The 20,030-nt window shown below is 46.0% G+C and overlaps 3 protein-coding genes across 8 annotated transcripts; all 3 read right to left on the bottom strand.

Moving 5' to 3' along the window:
• Positions 1 to 9,034: 9,034 nt before the first annotated feature.
• Positions 9,035 to 12,345, bottom strand: LOC127327904 (uncharacterized). 6 transcript variants are annotated; one of them, XM_051354710.2, is made up of 10 exons: positions 12,191 to 12,345; positions 12,030 to 12,068; positions 11,891 to 11,945; positions 11,689 to 11,762; positions 11,467 to 11,597; positions 11,311 to 11,377; positions 10,575 to 10,972; positions 9,850 to 10,398; positions 9,669 to 9,749; positions 9,035 to 9,581 (listed from the first exon to the last, which is right to left on the bottom strand). In XM_051354710.2, the coding sequence occupies exons 1-10, from the start codon at positions 12,213 to 12,215 to the stop codon at positions 9,522 to 9,524; spliced, it is 1,479 nt and encodes a 492-aa protein (XP_051210670.1). In that variant the 5' UTR covers positions 12,216 to 12,345; the 3' UTR covers positions 9,035 to 9,521. The 6 variants fall into 6 exon arrangements, with proteins under 6 accessions (XP_051210670.1, XP_051210671.1, XP_051210672.1 ...); XM_051354711.2 differs by having other exon boundaries at positions 10,575 to 10,954; XM_051354712.2 differs by having other exon boundaries at positions 11,713 to 11,762.
• A 276-nt stretch (positions 12,346 to 12,621) lies between these two features.
• On the bottom strand, positions 12,622 to 13,586 carry LOC127327905 (uncharacterized). The gene is made up of 2 exons (XM_051354716.1): positions 13,351 to 13,586; positions 12,622 to 13,139 (listed from the first exon to the last, which is right to left on the bottom strand). The coding sequence occupies exons 1-2, from the start codon at positions 13,556 to 13,558 to the stop codon at positions 12,853 to 12,855; spliced, it is 495 nt and encodes a 164-aa protein (XP_051210676.1). The 5' UTR covers positions 13,559 to 13,586; the 3' UTR covers positions 12,622 to 12,852.
• A 2,989-nt stretch (positions 13,587 to 16,575) lies between these two features.
• Positions 16,576 to 19,545, bottom strand: LOC127327902 (tetratricopeptide repeat domain-containing protein PYG7, chloroplastic). Its single transcript, XM_051354709.2, has 5 exons — positions 19,385 to 19,545; positions 18,354 to 18,403; positions 17,901 to 18,193; positions 17,156 to 17,302; positions 16,576 to 17,059 (listed from the first exon to the last, which is right to left on the bottom strand). Exons 1-5 carry the CDS (start codon positions 19,486 to 19,488, stop codon positions 16,775 to 16,777), a joined length of 879 nt encoding a protein of 292 aa, XP_051210669.1. The 5' UTR covers positions 19,489 to 19,545; the 3' UTR covers positions 16,576 to 16,774.
• Between the last annotated feature and the right edge of the window lie 485 nt (positions 19,546 to 20,030).

Raw genomic sequence — 20,030 nt, 5'->3', positions numbered from 1 at the left:
GGTATAAAAGACAAGTGCTCACCCTCAACTCCAAGGAATGGGAGTGAAATTCATTCCATTCCGTATAAGTAAGTTTTTTATCGCTGGCACCTACCTCCTGGTGACACTACTAGGAAAATGCCTATAGCCACACGGGTTACCGCTGGCGCGCTAAACTTTAGGTGCGACAGTGCTATTTACCGCCAGCGCACCACTATATAGGGGCGTCGGTGATGCTGAAATACCAACGCGAACCTAAAATTTAGTGCGTCGGGGGTAATGGTCGATGAGGTTTGGGCCAGGGAAATTTTTTGACCTGCTCTTACCACCGGCGCACGACCATATTGGTGCGTCGCGGGTAATTTGATTACCCCTCCACACACACCCCCTCCCCCATCGCTTTTTCAGCTTTCGAAAAAATAAAAAAAAATGATAGAAGTTTCAAAAAATAAAATCCTTCAAGATGCACATGTTTTATGTCATCTAGTTTTAATGAAAATTAAAAACATGAATTTTGATGTATATATAATGCAAAATGGCGTTGAGTTTCGGTAAAACGGGATTTCTGGTTGCATACGACCTCCGATGAATAACTTATTTGTATCAAAATGTATCTAAAATTTTACATCCGATTTTAACCACCTTCGGTTGTCTAGACAATTTTTTGATTCGTCAAATTCAAAATAGAAATATGAGTTTCTTTAGCATTTAGATTTTGAAAAAAAATTACCCCCGGCGCACCACCATATTGGTGCGCCGGCGGTAACCTAGGGGGTATATATTACAAACCAGCCGGCTAACCATCTCTCCCTTTCATTTTCCCTTCTCCTATTTCACTTCTCCTTCTTATTCGCCTCCTCCTCCTCTTTCTTCCTTCGGCCACCTTTTCTTCACCTCCACTTTCCTTCCACCTCCTCCGGCCCATGCTCAATGCTCTCCGGTGACCACCTCATGCTTGCTCTATGGCGACCTCGTCCACCATGCACCGGCCACGTCCTCCAAGCTCCGGCACCGGCGACCACCTCCTCCATGCTCCAGTGACCACCTTCTCCATGCTCCGGGGACCACCTTCCCCATGCTCTGACGATGAACACCGTGCTCCACTAACCACTTCCTCCACAAGGCCATGGTTCCTGACGACCAAACCTACATTCCCGATTTAGACCTAGAGTTGTTTCTTTTTATTTCAAAAAAAATACCGCCGATGCAGGCCGAACTGAGCGTTCCTACCGGGCCTGGCCTACAACTCCAAACACATGAGTTTTTTTTGCATCCATCGAGCTTGTTTGGAGGGGATGGGCAACCAATCACGCCCTAAACAACCAAAACAACCCTTGTTTCATGCATTCAAGTCATCAATTATACATGATGTGATAACATACCTCGCACATCCAGTCCATCAGTGATACAAGGTTCTAGCAAGCATCATAAGCATTCCAAGAATAGTGATAATATAGTGATGGATAACAAGTTCAGAGCCATCAAGATTGGCCCTCCATCAGAAAAGATGTATTCTTCTTCTTCTTATGGGTCTAGGCTCTCTCCTTCTCTTCTGGACGGTCTATGCCAAAAAGCCAATATAAGTCTATTTCAGAGGCCACTGTGAGAAGCAGAGCTCCCTTGATCACTTCATTACCGAGCGTTGCCAGAGCGCTCATGTACGGAAACTGACGCCTGTAGGTACGTAAGGTCAAATGAGATTATATCAACTCCTGTCAAGCAGGAAAGGAAGAAGGAATATAGAGAAACGATTTATATATGCATATATGTTTGGTATTGTACCAGTCATAGCCATCTTGTTTTGGACTGGCTTCCTTGATTCTCCTCTTACCCTCAGCTATACGCTGTGTATAAATAGATCATGGTCAATTAATTTATATAATTATTAGTTAAGTGCTGATTGGTAATAAGAAGAACAGTGTCAACAACGAAAATGAGGCTGCCTCTTTAACGATGCTAGCTACTTAATTTGGAAATAGATAATTGGTTGGTACGTACTACGAGTTGCAGCAAGCATACGAGGACATGGTTCAAGATATGAAAACAGCGGATACAAATTAAACATCTTATGTCTTTCTATTTGCTAAATAAACAAAAAAAAAGTATTGATGCTCTTGTTTCCAGGAGAAGAGAGATCCAGTAAACAAACAATTCATCTTCAATTCATGGATGTTGTTGTTGTTGTTTGAATGGCAAAGAGATGGGTTCTCGCTTGCTAGATCAATGATCTCGTGAGATAATTGCTTGCACGGTAAATCAAATAGCATGAGAAATCATTAGAAGAAAATGAGGTAAAAGATGTTAATGTTTGGTTAAGATACCTCCTTCGTGTGCATGAACCTTGTGCCGAGCCGGCGTCGGTCCTCCGCGACCACCGCCTGCGTTCGCTGGATCATGGAGCCACAGAGCCTCCTGGCCATCCCGGGCCAAAGAAACGACGCCATCGTCGCCGGCCTCGCGTATTGAGATGTTTGCGTTGGACGGATTGATCGAGTTAGGGTTAGTGTGGTGGGTGCCCGCGTTGCCGAGAAAGAGAAGCTCGATTGGCTGCGTTTGATCTTTTGATGGAGTAGACCCGATGGAGTCCTAGCCTGCATTGCAAGGAACCTAGCTTATCCATGCATGCCCATATGCACGTACGAGCAGGCCCAATAGATGTAAGGCTGGCCCACTTGTTCGTGTTGGTTTTGTTTGGAGTCGGCAGACGCGGAAGGCGAACGAGGAACCCTAACCGAGAGATACACGACGAAGGCGAACACCCAGCTCCGCAAGCTAGGTACACACGGAGCGGCCACCGTGTCGGTGATTATTTGCAGGCAGGCGACAATGGCGGCGCTTCTTCGACACGGGGCGGTGAAGAGGCTCGGTCGCTCGATGGTCCAGCGAGCGCAGGTTGCGGCTGTGGAGGAGCGACGGCGCCGGCTCATGCACACAGACGAGGTATCTGAACCAGAATTAGCTAGCATCTTTACCTCTATTTTCGCATGATTTTTGGCCCGGTGTCTTGCTAACAAGCGCGGACGATCGATGATCAAGCTATCGAACAGCAACGTTGTTGAGTTAGTTAGGCCTCCCTTCTGTTAGAAACAAAAGCGGCATCATATTTGTCATGGTCGATCTCTGCGGACGATGACCTTCACAATACTCGTTTGCTTCCTACACTAGATAGTTTTTCTGGTCAGCAATCTATGTAATAGGCACACGCTTCTGGAATTTTCCATAGCTAGTATTAACAATATATATGTGTAAAGTGAGGTAAGGTTATTTCAAGTAGGGAATTTAATTTATCAGGAATCAAACATATCTAGGCAATTGGCTACATCTCTATACTCCCTCCTTGCCACAATGCAGTGCTTATAAGATTTTTAAAAAGTCAAACGATATTAACTTTGGCCAAGTGTTTTGAGAAAATTATCTATATCTACCATACCAAATGTATACCATATGAAAATATACATTGTGAGGAATCTAGGGTATTGATTTGGTATTGTAGATGTTGATATTTTTACCTATATAGTCGGTCAAACTTTATAACGTTTGATTTTTAAACATTCTTATATGCACCACGTTTTGGCAAGGAGGAGGGGGTATTATTTAGTGATGACCATCATTATCTCTATATGTACCCAGGGTTGCAATCTGTGCGGAGCCTCAACTGATTTTATCCTTGGTATCGCCAAGCTCTTCATTAATGATGATCATTATCTATATTATGTACCTAGAGTGTTCGTAAGAAGGTGCTGCTCGACATCCAGCAGAAGAAAGAGGAGCTGTATGATGTGATATCTAGGGCGAAAAAGGACTTCTCCATTACTAACCGGTGGAACAGAAGGCTAGCACGGGAGCTTTCTATACAAATCACTCCAAGACCATATGATAGAAACTGGTACAAACGCAGCATATGTTGAAGTATTTCTCTCCATTATTTGGCCCTAGTTTCATGTCTGGCAATGGCTGTTATAATCTCATCTGACCAACCTCCAGGTGTCGGTTGCGGATTCTGAAAAATGTGAACACTACTGTAAGGGCAGCTGGAACTCTTACATTACCCTTTGTCATTGCCTTGGGTGCAGCTTTTCTTAGACACCCTCGTGCAGAGAAGGAGAAGGCAGCCGAGCCTGTGTTAGCAAGCAAGAGCAGTGGAGACAACATGTAATTGGATGGTGGAGGAGAAGGAGGATCATATTGACGTAATTGTGAGTGTTTATGATGATCTCTTAGCTAGAACTAGATGACCCTTCTACGGCGATGTAGTAGTGTCAACGTGTGACTTGCAGAGTCGACGGAGTCGTGTCAATGTTGCAATAACATCCACTTAAACAAGATCGAATGTCCATATTGTTTTTTTGTAAATAATCAAGCACCACACTCAGAATGCAATATATGTACCAAACTAAATTGGTCAAGAAAAATACTCGGAGGAACTCTTCGCTACAAACAAAGATCATGTGGCACCGAAATGTTTCGTCCCTGCCCACTCCCGCGAACGGCGGGGCGAACCCTAGCTCCCCCAGCCGCCAGCTCCCTCATTGCTCCTTCCCTCCTTCGCGGCGGGCGTCGCCAGGCAAAGCCCCAGGGCGTCAGCGGCGGCGGGGACTCTTCTCCTCCTCTGGGCTGCCTGGGTTTGGATGGGTCTGATGACGGTTGCTTGGTAGGGTGCAGGCTCAGCTCCGCGCGTGTACATGCTGGGATGTCGGTGTCGTCGCCGGCAGGGTCGAACCGCTCCCGTGTGCCATGTACGTGCGGGTGCTGCTCTCGGTAGGGATCGAGTTTTCTCTCCCGGGTATGCTCCTGCTCGTGAGGGTTGGGTTCCTTGGTTGGTAGGGTAATACTTTAGTGGCATAGCGGTAGTGCGCCGTCAATTCCCTTCAGCTAGTTTTGACTATTGTGGGGTTCGGTGTGTCTCGGTTTTGCTTCGGCGGGACTGGCGGATTCCGCCGGGTTCTTGGCTTCCAGGGACGCTAGCGAACTTGATGGTGTGTGCGAAAGCACTGCATGGCTTCAGCCAATGCCGGTGATGACATTGATGTTGTTTACCTTCTTGGAAGCGTAGCCATCTCACCCATCATCTTCCTGGTTGCCTGCCCACGGGCATTGTCTGCTGCACTACTGACTTGCGAGTTCTTTGAGTTACTCCTAGGAACCCTTACGCGTTGATGCCTTGTGTCAAGCTGTGACCGGCTTGATATAAACAGTCACTATTGGGAAAAAGTCTTAGCATTGGCGCACCTGTTTTGCTATCAGTGGCGCACCTAGGTGCGCCACTTCTATCACGCTACTACTAACTGTTTGCAGTGGCGCACCAGTGGTGCACCATTGGTAAACCAAATAGCAGTGACGCACCACTTAATGCAACACTGCTAACGTACAGATGCGCCACTGCTACCACTATTATAAATTTGAAATTTGGATATGGATCTAGATCTGATTTTTTCGATTGTTTTTGAGTTTTTGAGTTTTTTATTTTTATTCTAGTATGCATCTTGTTACGTTCTCGGTGATGTGAAGCTCCACTTGCAACTGAAGAAGAGGAAGGAAGAAGAGGATGAGGAGGAGAGGAGCAGGCCAGAGTTGGAGTTGGAGTTGGAGGAGGAGGAGGGGCCCGGAGTTGGAGGAGGAGAGAGTGGAAGAGGGGGCCGGAGTGTAGGGAGGAGGCTAGAATAGGGGAGGAGGAGGAGGAGGAGGCTGGCCTTTAGGGCCACAGCAGGAAACGATGGAGACGAGCACACTCGCCGGTGCGGCAAGCCATAGCTGCTCTCTCCGGGCCTGAGACCCACGTACGGACTCTAGATTGGTCAAAGGATCGGATGTGGTGGAAAACATTGGTCCAAGGATGTGGTGGAAAACATTTTAAAAAAGGATAAAAATACCGCATAAGAAAAAAATGTGGATCACAAAATTAGAATATATAATGTACCAAGGTCGATCTTTTCGCGAAATTAAATGTCACGTCAGCCTGACAGCGGGACCCACACGTCAGTTTGGCCATTAAACCATCATCAGATACAAAATATTTTTTTTTGTTACGTGTTACCTGCAGAGTGGTGGTTTCTGAAATCCTAACGTAAAGTGGTGGTTTTTTGTAACCATTGCCTGAAATATGGTGGTTTTTTTGTAATTTTCTCGGTTAGGGTTGCTGACGAAGAGGTGTGCAGATACGAGCTAGCCCAATAGATGTAAGGCTGGCGCCTGGCCCACTTGTTCGTCTTGGTTTTGTTTGGAGTCGGCTGAGTCAGTAGGCAAACGAGGAACCCTAACCCGGAGGAGGAAGAGAACACCCAGCTCCCCAACGTATATTCACCAAAATCTACCGATTTTTCTCCCTCTTCCACGCACACACAGGCAGCTAGCGGCCAGCGTCGGTGGTACAAGGAGCAGGGGACCATGGCGGCGGTTCGATTCGCAACGAGGAGGCTAGGAGGCTCCCTGCTCCAGGGAAGGCAGGTGGCAGTCGCCGAGGAGCGCCGCCGACTTGTGCAAGTTGTGCACACCGACGAGGTATGACCAGAAGTAGCATATCTATACCTCTTTTTGGCATGATTTTCGGCTAGGTGCATGCGGGGACGATCAATGATCTAGCTAGCCGAACAGCGACATGAGTTGAGTTAATCAGGCCTCTCTTCTGCTAGGATGAGCTTCACGGTATCTTGATATCTCGATCGGGACCATCGATGTCGTTTTCCACTCCCCCCTCCCACGCTCTCCTCACGCACAGTAGTTTGAGAGGCGTTTCCCAATCGCCGGGCCGACCTGAGGCCGTTCTCGCCGGCGCCGCCGATTGAGACGCGCTGAGGAAAGGCGGCGGCCTCAGTAGTGTAAATACTAGGTGTAGGTTTGGCCTCTGTGCCAGTAGCTAGCGTTATGCCGGGTGGAACTCGCCGGTCGCTTTGGGCCAGATCTGGCGACTGCCGTTGTTCTTCTTCCTCGCCGTCCTCGTTGGAGGGGCGCGGTTGGCGTTTGGCGGCTGCTCCAACAATAAGGTGCCCTGTAGTGGAGGCGGTGGTATAGATCCGAGCCGCCGGATCACGATCAGGTTAGGGCCGCTGCTAGTCCTCTCTCTACTCCGGTGGTCGGAGGGAGAAGTGGCAAGAAGCAGCGACGTCTTCTTCAACGAATCTGCGGCGACAGGTTCTTCTCTCTACCTCGGCAGCGCTGTTGAAGTTCCCCTGGCCGGCCGTGGAGGCGAGGTGGGGTTTCTTCGCGGATCTGCAAAGTGCGCCTCTGCTTTGCTCCTGGCCGGCCTCGGTGGCGAGGAGCTGAAGCATGGCGTGCTGATGTTAGATCGAGGGACAGGACCCTTTCATCTCTGTCGATGCAGCCGGTGGCTGGGGGTTTATAGGCTAGGGCGTCTTCTTCCTTGCCATGGTGGCAAGAAGAAAGGCGATAGCGAGCCTCTCCCGGACTGTCTTCATCGACTTCTACCTCAAGGGTGCTACGGAGTCTCTGTGCAAGAGCTCCTTCGAGCGAATCACGTGGCGCTTTTCAGCAGCGCCGCGATCTTTGGCCGGACAAGCGGCCCATCTCCAACCTCCAAGACGGAGGTTCCTCTGTGCTCGGTTCGTCGGAGCTCGTCGTCTCTCCATCGCCAAGTGGTTCGTCCCCGGAGGAGGAGAAGCGACCGGCGAATCAGCAGCGTCGCTGGAAGTATGCTATCGAGTAGCTTGGCAGCGCATCTCGGCGGCAACGTCTCGAGGTCGCCGGTGACTGGTGGTGGATGCGCCCAGGGACCTGATTGCTTTTTCACTTTTTTGTCTCAGGGTGTTTTATGCTAATTTGGAGGCCCTTTCCTCAAATTCTGGTTTTTCTGTGCAAAAGATGCTAGAGGGCCTCCTTGTAAAACTGTACCCGCCACGTGTGACGTAATGCAATTTCCAGGGCCTTCCAGACCCTTCCCTTGTTCCAAAAAAAAAAGACCATCGATGTCCTCTTTTTCGTACCAAGGACGGACCTGCTTTGAGGCCAATGGATCAGCTCACCCCAATGGAAAGTGCAAAATCCTTCACTATTTAGCATTATGTAGTGTTAGTTTATAGAGGCTAACACCAATGTAGTAACAGAGATATTATACCAATGACCCTAGTGCCATTATTTTCCATCTTCCTTCGTAATCACCAAGCCTTTAATTTTTCATGGCCGTTACCGTTATCTATCTGTGCTACGCAGAGTGCTCGTGCGCAGGTGATACTTGAGATCCAGCAGAAGAAAGAGGCGCTGTACGATGCGATATCTAGGGCGGAGAAGCAGTTTTTCATTTGTACCTGGTGGAACAGAATGCTGGCACATGATCTTTCTGTGCAGGTCACTCCAAGACCATTTGACAGCAACTGGTATGTACGATATCATATATACACACGCGATCAGATAGTATCAATTGCTTTCATGTTTCACAATTCATGGCTGTTACAATCTCATTTGACCAACAACCTGCAGGCGCCGGCTGCAGCTCGCCAACAGGGTGAACGGTGTTTTAGACACAGCCGGGCATATTTCATTATCCGGTATTCTTGCTATCACGATTTTTCTTGGAGGATTTGGATCGCCTCTTGAAGAAGAGGAGAATGCAGCCCAGCCTCCCTTAACAAGCAAGGGCAGTGGAGACAACATCTAGTCTCGTCTCATAATGAACTAAAGATGAAGGAGATCAACATGTCTTCTAGCACTATATATTAACGTACGTAATTGGGACTGTTTAGGATCTGTGTTAGCTAGAACTAGATGCAATCCACTACGCCACTATTTCTCTTTTTGCGGGTAATCCACTAGGCCACTATAGGAATCACGCATTCACGCCGGGATTTTTTTTCCCACGTGAATGTTATTTTCAGTAACACCAAGTTTAATCTAATGTTTTGTTGGTATATAGAATTTCTTTCTTTTTGTTGTTAGTTGCTAGTTTTATCTATTCTTCAAGCAAAAAACGAGGAATTCACCTACGACTTGCAGTGTCTATGTAGTTGTGTCAATGGTGCAATAACATCCCCTCAAACAAAGATGAATTTCAATATTGTTTTTGTAAATAGTAGTAGTAGTCAAGCATCACAGTCAGAATGCAATATATAGAAAAACACACTAAATTTGTCAAGGAAAAACTCGGTGCAAACTCTTCATCATCACATTCGTCATGAAGCTAGCTAAAAACTTCAAACTGAGAACTAGGATTCTACTCATCTGTGTGATGGGTCATGGGTGGCACAACTTTCATTTATTCAGAAACTGATATAGAGACAGAAAGACGGTGATTTACTTCATAAGAAAACTGATGTACACAATTTCTATTCCATGGTTGACCTTGTTCTAAGCTTGCAGCGAGGTCAGGTTCGTCGGAAGCTCGATCCACATCGCACGGTGACAGCTATCGCGCGTCGCGGCTGATAAAGTACGGGGAACCTTTTTGCCACGTTGCGCCAGAGAGAGACATACGGGAAAGAACTCTATCACCAGTCTTCCAGGTCATCATGAAAGCCAGCGACTGATTAGCACGGATGACAACCCATCTCATCGCAGCTTCTCATATTAACTGCCACTTTTCTTCTTCCTCTTCTTCACCTGTTGTTGAAAAACACTGCCCCACAGGCAATGACCACAATCACGGCACGCACCCCCTGCATTGCATCCATCAGTCGCCAAATTAATGGCAGACACCCTGAGAGAACATGGACCAGAGGACACAAGAGGTCAACATGACTTACCTGGTTAATCAACCACCCGTTCAACACCGGAGACTGCCGTGCCGAAAATGCCGCGTCCCTCATGTCATCCCCGCTCTTGTTCTGCTCAACATTTTTTTTAATAATATATGTCAACAGAAGCTAAAAGGAGTACATCGAGAACCAAGAGTTAACATCTACTACATAGGTTTCGTTTTCGTACCTCTTTAGTTTCTTCCCTTGCATTCGGTTCTATGTTCCTCACTGAATTGAGGTGCTCGAGGTCAACAAGGTTTCTCAGTTGTCTGCTCGCGGTTGTAATGCAGACATGCGGGTGGATCCAGGTGATGCTGGAAGCCGCAGCCAAACGGTCCGTCTGCTGCTGCTCGGGCAGGTAGGCACCGATGGAGCGACTGCGATGCTTTTCTGCAGAACGGATCAAATCATTGTCTCCCATGCTCGTCTTAGCTGTTCTCTCGCGCCTACTGGAGCTTCGTCTTCGGCTTTCAGATGTACTTGACACACCCGTCTGTCTAGATGTGGCTGGTTTCTTCTTGCCAAACATAACCTGCTTTCCCGACCTCGAACTTGAAACTGTATCGGCAGAAGTAATGGTCACTTTGCCTGATGTTCCGGCCGAAAGATCTCTCTGCATACTCAGTGATGCGCCACTAGTATGAGGCTTGATGGAAGAGTTGGTGGAAGTCTCTGAAGAAACTGACACCCCTTCTAAAGAGCTTTCTGATTTTATCCTTGGGATCGAATGCGGAGCCTGCAATCAAAGGAAAGATGGGTTAGGATTAGGTCCTGTGCATTTTTCCTAGTCTCTATTTTGCACATGTATATATATAACTGAGACCCGTTTTGGCAACGGAGTAAGGTAATCAGGGTTTCATTTTCAAGAATGTGAACAGAATTTAGGGAACAATACTGGGATGAGTATAAAACCTGCGGAGAGCTGCTTTCAAAGGCAGTTATCATCTTCTTCACTGCACTACTTAATCTACTCTCTTTGCCCTGACCTTTCTTGGAGTCAATATCAATGGGGCCTTCAAGCACTAGGTCATTTGAACCTATCGCGCGGGAACCTAAACTTGCTACAGAGGGGACATAGCTGTCTTTCAAATCATCCAGTGACAGACTCTTCCGAAGCGTAAGCTGATCTCCTTTGCTTGCGATGTCAGAGATTTCTTCTGAATGCTCATTAGGCAATGCTACACTTACTACAGAGGAGGCATCCCTTTCTTTCAGATCATCCAGTTTCATGCTCTTGCGAAGCATAAGATGATCTCCTTTACTTGCAATGTCAGAGATCTCTTCTGCCTGCTCTGTAGAAAGTGGGATGTCTGATAAAATTTGAAAATAATGTGTAAGAAAGGGAGCTTCTGCATGTTTGTTCATATAAACTGCATATTTCGTCAGTAACTGATTATACAAACCACCATCCCAAATACATGAGTGTTTTAAGCATTATATGTAATGTACTAAGACAGTGATAAGGGGTAAGCTCATGCATCCCAAGACATAATTTTAAGAAACATAAATATATGAATTTATATATTCTCAACATTCTAGGGGACAAACTAAAATGCACAGGCCTAATGCTTACAATCTGTTCCATGAAACTCCCAATGTGTGCGAGCAGAAAGACACGAAACTGAGAGTATCATTTATTACAAGTTACCTTGGAAATAGAGTTCATGGCCATTCCCAAGAAGCTCTTGCTGTTTCCTTTTCACTACAGAGTTCCTCTAAATAAAATGATATAGTATAAGCACAAATGATGCTCTTGATCTGAGTTTTCATGAAAACAGCATAAACTGTAAAAGGGGCACCTCACCATTTCTTGGATACGCTTGCGGTCTTCATCACTGAGTAAGAACCTCAACTGGAGAATAATTGCCCCTCCACTGTCCAGACTGAAAACAGCATCCATGGTTCCCAACTCAACAATCGCCCTTGTATTCACCTCTGTGGTGATTTACAGAAAATCATAATGCACGTCAGTTCACACGTGTGCTGATAGTAAACAGAAAAAGAATAATGAAACAACAAGGAAAACCTGTTTTAGATACCAAGTCCTTGCCTGCGTCGTACAGTGTCATGACCATGCTATCACGAAGTGATGTAACTGGACTGCGCATACATTCCAAGTGTGAGACAGCCTTAGAGTTTCCGTTCAGGCAAAGTAAGGGCAGTATCGATGCAAATTGCGAAATTAGATAGGTAAATATCACTCAAACCAAATGTGAAAATGAACTTACAAAGAGAAACCATCTTGCCCTATGTTTCCACTGTACTCTCTTTTTCCGACAGTAACTGCGTCCAAAGTGATGCCCATGTATATTAGCAAAAAGAAAGTGAGGAGACGGGGAAATTACAGTAGAATTACAACAAACCAACCTTGCAAGAACAGTGGAGGGGTGACTGGTGGTTGGATGTCTGCACATTAAAAACCATAAACGAACACTGTCAGTTCTTGCTTCCAGTAGAACACTGATCTTCTATTAGGATATTTTGTCAACAAGACAGATCACAGATCATAAGAGAGCGATATAACTTGCCTGAGATCTGGATACTGCCCGGCATCCTTGCTAAGCTCCTGCTTGGTGCTGCTGCACAGAAACCCTTCAATTCTGATCTGGAGCATGGAGGAGGAGGAGGACAGCAGCTAACTAGTGGATGTTATTCAGACAGTTTGGATGTGTGGCTGGCTATATCTGTATGCAACCACTTGGCCTTGTGGGACCACCGGAAGAGCTTAGTTTTGGCTCATGCTATTGCCATCACAAACCCACACCCATACAGACAGACACTGATGGTGGTTACATACAGACAGTGACACTTACAGGCCAGCTTCGGCGATTTATCTGAAACAAATGTGCCCAAGGTGCAGTTTCAGAAGTTGTACATGAGATGCAGTGTTTGCTGATATGGAAAACTGACAGGCCAAACTCACTGGTCACCTGAAGGATGCAGAACAGAGACAACGAAATAATCTCTTAAGAAACCCCATTGCCGTGATTATAAAACCAACATAAGCAACACTTGTAGTTTACATCCACAGAAAACAATGCAAGGTTGATCTTGAGAAATCGAGGCCAAATCCAGACACGCCGACTTGGACGATACCACACACGCACACACACACACAACTAGCTGATCCAACTTCCAACCAGGCCCAAACCATTCACACGAGAACACACATCAGACAGCGAGCAACAATTCACAGTTTTGGAAGCGACTCTGCTCTGATGATCTCCTTGAGCAGCGCCTTCTCGTCGTCGAGCCTCCTCTTCTCCGCCTTGTCGCGCGGCCGCACCTTGCGCTTCTCCTCCAGCATCCACATGTACACCCTGCGCTGCTCCTCTTCCGGGATCGGGGGGAACGCCTTGGCGGGCACGGCAGCAGCAGGTTCAGGAGCGGGCTTGTCGGCGGTCGAAGCAGGATCGGCCTCGGCGGCGCCTTTGCTCGACGGCGAGTCCTTGTAGTAGGTCCTGACGACCACGTAGGCTGCACACGGCATTGCAAAGCATATGAGACTGTCAGTTGTAACCATGAATCTGAGATCACAGAGCAAGCAGTGGCGCGAATCGGTGGGATGTAGCGGCAGGTGAAGCACTAGGACGACGCCATGACCCGTGATCTGAGATTTCTTTGAACTATCGCCGGCTGGGCAGCAGGGAAGGGGAAGGGGAAGGGGGAGGGGAGGTGGGTTGCTCACCGCCGACGAAGAGGTTGACGGCGAGGAGGAAGGGGAACATCCGGCGCATGAACCCCTTCTTCGCCTCCGCCACCGACGGCGGTGGCGGTGGCGGCGGCGGAGCGGGAGCGCCCGGCGGCTTGGGGCTGGGCTTGCCGTGGGCGGCCATGTCGTCAGCAACAGAAGGGTGGATTGTGGATTTGGGTTTGGGTTCGAGGAGACGACTCATCAATGACGATTATGCCTTTCCTCTGCCACTTGTTTTCTCTCTATTAAATATGTACACATCACTTCCATTTTATATTCTCTTACCAATTGCTAATCTCCAAAAACATGAGTGGCACTAAATTTATTCTTAATAGAGTACAATCTAGTGTGATGTGACATCTAGGGAGACATGTGTGTCCTAGTAAGCATGATATAAGTATAACAAACGTGACAGATCACATATGTCTAGTTCACCTTTTTTTTCGTGAAATTGCCCATAGACTCAGGGGTAAGTAAAATGGTATTGGTAGTTTAAGAATGTATTTTAACCGATTTTCATAACAGAGGGTTTTAAATTAAACTAGGGCATCATAACAAGGTTGTAATTGGACTTATGTGGGCCATGGATGTATGTAGCCCATATAGCCTACAAATACTAAAATCTCAAAGGTCCATCTACTATGGCAGGTTGGGGTTGTGGGGATAGTTTAGTTTCACTTTGCTAGTTGAGAGAGTATTATGTAAATGAGAAGGGAAGGAGTTCACCCACACTCCTCCTTCGCCGCTAGCCTCACCACGCATGTGCATCGCGTTTCATGAGTCGGATTCGAGTTAGAAACTCATTTTGTGGAAGATAAAAAAAAATTCATGGTGAATCAACTGAGTTGGGTGCGTGTCAACACGGGTTTATATATTCAACGTGTGTCCTTGTTATCAACCACGTGGTGGTTCGGTCTGTGTCTCACTCCTAGATTATACAGTGGAGACGATTGACAGAACAAACCTAGACCTCTCTCCACTCTTTCTGTCTCTCTCTCACGACCAAGTTCATTTTGCCGCCCTGCTATCTAGGCTTCCTCATCCTGCGTGGATGGACGTCCAGGAGAGTAGGCCCCGAAACCCCAACCTAGACATTCCGCATCGCGATACGGGCGATGAGGTTTTCGGAAGGCAACTCTACGTGAATGCTCGCATGCATCAGACTGCTTCCTCACCGACCTCGATATATGGATTTGACGACCTCGACAACACCATGGGTGACATCGACAACGAATTATTTTTAGCCCCTCCCGAACACAATGTATGTGCTAATTGTCTTAGTCTAATGCATGTGATTAAGTTTTGTAGTTTTATATCATGTTGATCTGTGTAATTAAGCTCACTTGGAGATTGTTTAGTAACCTAAGAATCCAAAACCTTATTACATTTTTAGGAAATTTACGCCATCTGGCTTTGCTAGTGGGCTCAAACTGAGCCTGTTTATGAGTGCTCATTTCAAGAGATGGAAGACTAAGACATACTTGTAGCTCACTGCTATGGGCGTGCATAGGATTGTGGATGTCACTCCGTAAGGTCCACTTTCTCCTTTTGAGGATAAAGCTTCGAGGGAGGCCATCGTATTTTTTGTTGGTGTTGTCATAAGTGTGCATGGAAATTTTGTGGTTGATGTGTACCTGCACATCCGAGATGTGGGTCTGAGATAGAAGATGGTAATACCTTGTTGTAGTCGATGGAGTGGTTACTTGAAGAAAGTGAGAATTCAGCTCCAAGTGTTACCGCCATTTATGAGTATGTGAGTTTCTTGGTTATGTCAATCTATCTCATATTCATTCCAATATGTTCCAAATTCATATCAATTTTTCAATTTAGGGCCCCATTTCACAAGGAAGAAAGCAAATGGCAAGGTTGAAGAGCGCATGATTTTTGCTCCAAAGTAGTTGAAAATTGCTAGAAAATGGTGATAGATGGAGGTTGAGGGATGATGAAGCTCCTCACCAAAGGGACTGAGGTCAAGTACCTCGTGATCTCCGGAGTTGGATGATGATGATGATGATAATGATGATGATAGGGAGGAAGGAAGGTGGCGTCCAACTATGGGAACTAGCAAGGGAGACCAGGTGGAAGGAAGAGGTTAAAGGATAAAGGTGAAGAGAGGTGTCGAGGTTGTGGCATGAAAGAGAAGCTCAATGAGTTGTTGAGACACGGAAAGAGATTCGACTCAAGCTTTGCAACTGAAGATGGAGTTGGCCGAGAAGAAGCAATGTGAGAAGATGGCAAGGTCCAAGGTGTTAACAAGTAAAAGAAAACGAAGACCAGAAGTTGGTCGAGGAGAAGTGTAAGGCCGACTTTGAGATGTGTAGGCTTCTTCTCGAGGAGAAATAGATGAGGCAAGAAATTGTAACCAAGAAAAACCGGGCCATGATGATGGATCCAAATGGAGAGGACAAGAAGATGAGGGCATATTGGGAGGTTAGAAGAGCGGAAATCTTTCAATATATAATGCCTTAGGCCGGCGTGATGATGAGAGGTGGAGATTAGGCGGGCTTCGAGATTGGCAGCTTCATGGGTGGCAGCAATGGGAATGGCGGTGATGACAACTGTGGTATTGCGTGATGATCATGGAGGCTCTCTATCTTTTGTTCATGAACTTGGTTTATGCTCTATTGCAACTTGTTCTATGTTGGGTCATTCATACGGACGAAAAACTATGTTTAAATTTAACTTAAATGCCTAGAATTATGCATTTGAAATTTTACTATATTATGACATGTTGATTAGTGAAAATATTGAATCATATACATGACAAATTGAAGTTCTAGTATGGTTCATATTAGTTGAGAAGCTAAAACTGATGGAGGGGAAATTTGCGGACCAGATTTTTGAGTATCTATTATGCCACAACATGCGCCTTGCTCAAAAAGCGTTTTTGAGGATTTCCGCTTATCTCCTTTTGATGCCCCTAATAGATAAAAGTTACCACTGTAACTACCATGCTAGTAAAAATCAGTAAAAATATATGAATGCAGTAAAGTTGCCATTATACGAAATGCAGATTATATAATTCAGAGGACACTCGTACTTCTGTTATTTCACAACGAGAATGACATAGAAGTTAACCATCCAACATCACACAACAGTTACCATGGTCTAAATAGCGAAACTACCACATGTTCATGTTTCATATATGTAGCTAAACACGCATACATACACATGTGCCAAAAATATAGACAAAAATGTCTAAGCACAAAACAAGGTCAGTGACTAAAGGATTAAGATAACCTGGCAATAGCAGTTACATGGAATCATTGTGTTCGTGACATTGCTAAGATGAGCCCATAAGCAAAATAAATTGCATTTTGCTCTAAACAAACATGTCACAACAGCTAGCTAGATCACACCAGTGCTACATACAATCTCTCATCGTGTTTACAAAATGCTACTGGTCAACGTATGGTGGCTATCGCTTATCTGTCGTCTTCACCGGCACCCCCTTGTACATGCCCGCACGCGACCTCAGGTCGTCCCGGCGCTCCCTGGCCACCTTGTTGTTGGGGTCGAAGAGCAGTGCCTCCTCGAACGCCCGCAGCGCCGACTTGAGGTCTTTCTGCTGCTCGTACGCGTCGCCCAGGTTGTTCCACGCCGTCACGTACCCCGGCTGTAGCTCCACCGCCTTCTCAAACTGCTTGATCGCCTTCTCCAGCTTGTTCTCCCGCTTGTAGCTAACTCCAAGGGCGTTGTAAACCTGAGCATCAACCAACAGAGTAAAAGTGTTTCAGATAACTTTAGATTTCAGAATGCAGAAAATAAGTACATAGTAGTTATAGGATGTCTATTTTACCTGAGCAAGATCTTGCTCGTCTCTATCCCATCTCTGGATTGCTTGCTGCAGATACTTGATGGCTGCTGGGTAAAACTTTCTCCTTAGCATCACTGCTCCGAGCTCGAAGAGTTCGGTAGCACTTCCCTCACCACTTCTCACTTGTTCCTATAGGCAAGTTTTTTTTTTACATTCACAGATCAGATCAAGGACATCATATAAGACACGGCGGACGAATAAGATAGCGAACATGATTAACAATTTTCTATAAAGACGAATTAACTAATCAGTATCTATAATGAAATTTGTGCTACCATGATGTCAGGATTTAAATATGTAACGACAAGGTACTTTTTTAAAAATCAGAATAACAATATATTAACATTAATCCAGATTTTACAAAAATGGGAACGTCTTCGAAGAGGAAAAAGAAAGAAGGCAGCCCACCCTTGCTCTCTCTCTCTCTCTCTTACTTCCTTCTCCCTCTTGTATCTATTGCTCAGTGATGGTAGCTCCAAGGGGGCTCAGCTGACAAGAAGAGGGAGCAGTAGCCATAATTAGAGGATGCTATTGGTAGCTGCTAAGGTTAGCTATCTGGTATCTACTCTCCCTCTCCTGCTCTTCTCATCATATCCCAGCAGCGAACCAATATCACTAGTGGATAATGGGCCCACCTACTCCCCAGATATCCCTGGAGCTATGTTCCAGAGTTTTTGTGCAATAGCAATAATATTACGGACAAATAATTGATTGTAGCAAGCTTTACCTGCAAGTCTTTGGCAGAAAGATCGAGCTCCCTGCGGACAAGAACTTGACGGATGACGTAGAATGTACCGGTTCCAAGCAGGCCGAGCAGTATGAGCAGATAAGAGAGCTGGATTCCCAGCTCAAACAGCTCCCCAACCTCGTAAACCATGTTTAGCTTTGCTCCTTCGCTAGACTGTGCTGACTGTGCAAGACTCAGCCATGCCGTGGCACCACAAGGAAGCATGCTGAGTCTCTGCAGCAGGTTCCTGTTTCTCCTTAAATCCTCCTCATAATGGGGACGAGAAGTTTCAGCTGTGAAGATGGCACATACATCAGTAAAAGCACGGCCATTCCTAATATAATCAGGGAACCTATACAATTTAAAATAGATAAAATCTCAAAAGAGAACGGTTTTAATACTTTTACACGAGAAAGTCCATGCATGCATGGGCACGTTCTAGAAGGGACTTACCTTTTACTTGTGTCGAAACAAAAACCTCCCCCACTCTCGTGATGACCTGCCTTCCTTAGAAATAAGGAAACAGATCTCAAATAAGATTGATTTTGAAACTGAAAGAAGGTCAGCAATTATATCTGTAATTAAAGAAGCGTGAGGATAAAAGAAGGACCGTCACATGTTTGAACAAAGAACCATACAAGCTCAAGTCTAGTTTGTGTAAAGCGATGAAGCATCTCCATCTAAGAGCTCAGGAATCATCGCATTAATCGGGCGGAAACTATGGGTTTTCTATGGAAGGGCCGCCAGGAGAAAAATAAGCTCGCAGTCCCATTATATAAAGCTAATAAAATTACTTGGCATACTGGTGGTTAATGTTCCCCAACAGGAAGTTCTTAGTCAAGGAAGATTGCAGTAACAGGCTAGCTACCTCTGAAGAAGGAAAGCTGAAGAGTGGACAATTATCCTAAAATGCAAGACATAAGTTTGTAATCTTTTCCATAGAGATCAGAAGGTCACAAGATGATAACGTGAATCCAAGGGATGCTTTTTTCACATAAATCTAAATTAGAAACTTCCAAATTTTGACGAGAATTGGCCATGGTTTCTCATGCTTGCTGGGTACGGACAGAACCTCTGAAATTCTGTACTTGATGATCACCTAAGGACCAGGAGATGCGGCAAGGCGTGTAAGGGAATTGGGCAGCATAGGACAGGGAAACTAAAAACTCAAGCCTACTGCTACTAGTACTACATCTCAGTCAGATGCAGGCCCTGCTGCTCTTCACACATGTGCAGCATGTAACGAAGAAACAAGGTTCCAATTAAGTATGTAATCAATATCCATTTGACCATTTAATGTGTGTACAATAATAATCTAAACCTTTGAATATCTAGTCTACTACACAGCAGCTTCAGAGGCACGAGAAATCCTTTATCGCGTTGAACGGGGTTAGCTACCACCAACTCGGCAAACTAAGAAGAAGATTCGTCTCACTCACACACAGCCGATGCAAAGAAAGAACCATCGGCCGAAGCGGTTTTACCTGCCTGAGGAGGACGACGCTGCGCGGGGGAGGGAGAAGGACGACGCGGAGGAGGGCTTGGCGGGGAAGGCGAAGGCCCTGGCCGCGGTGGGGAGGGTAGCCATCGGAGAAGCGAGGCTGCGTTGCGCGCGTGCGTCTGCCCGAGCTGGGGATAAGGCGAGAGAGCGAGCTGCAGAGGGAGGGAGGGAGGGAGGAGAAGAAGCCCTGTGTTCATGGGCTGAGATGGGCTGTTATGTCTGGACCATCTGCTTAAAGCCCTGCTTGCTTCCCGCTGCATTTCTTGGGCTGAGGTAAAATGCAGGCCCAGCGTCTTATTACTCTTTGCAGGAGAACTTCGAAAAAATAAAAAAATAAAAAACTGCATAGAGGCTTTTTCCTTTTGCAATTGTTTGCTAGAGACACTGCACAGGGTTTTGCAAAAAAAAAAAAATGCGGTAGATTTTTTTTTTTTTTGAGAAACACAGTATAAATACAGATGCTCACATAGATGCACTCACCCTATAAAGGTTGATTTTGTGAAGGGCTAGATACGGAGGTCTTCGATTTGATTATTGCATGTAAGCTTTCGACAATCCTTTAGGCCCCGCTAGGACACCCGGAAATTATACACCACGAAATTAAATTACCGGGCATTTCACTGGGCATG

Source organism: Lolium perenne, chromosome 1, assembly GCF_019359855.2.
Source record: "Lolium perenne isolate Kyuss_39 chromosome 1, Kyuss_2.0, whole genome shotgun sequence".
NCBI lineage: Eukaryota > Viridiplantae > Streptophyta > Magnoliopsida > Poales > Poaceae > Lolium > Lolium perenne.
The sequence above is the reverse complement of the archived record's forward strand: the minus strand, read 5'-3'. Positions and strand labels throughout refer to the sequence as shown.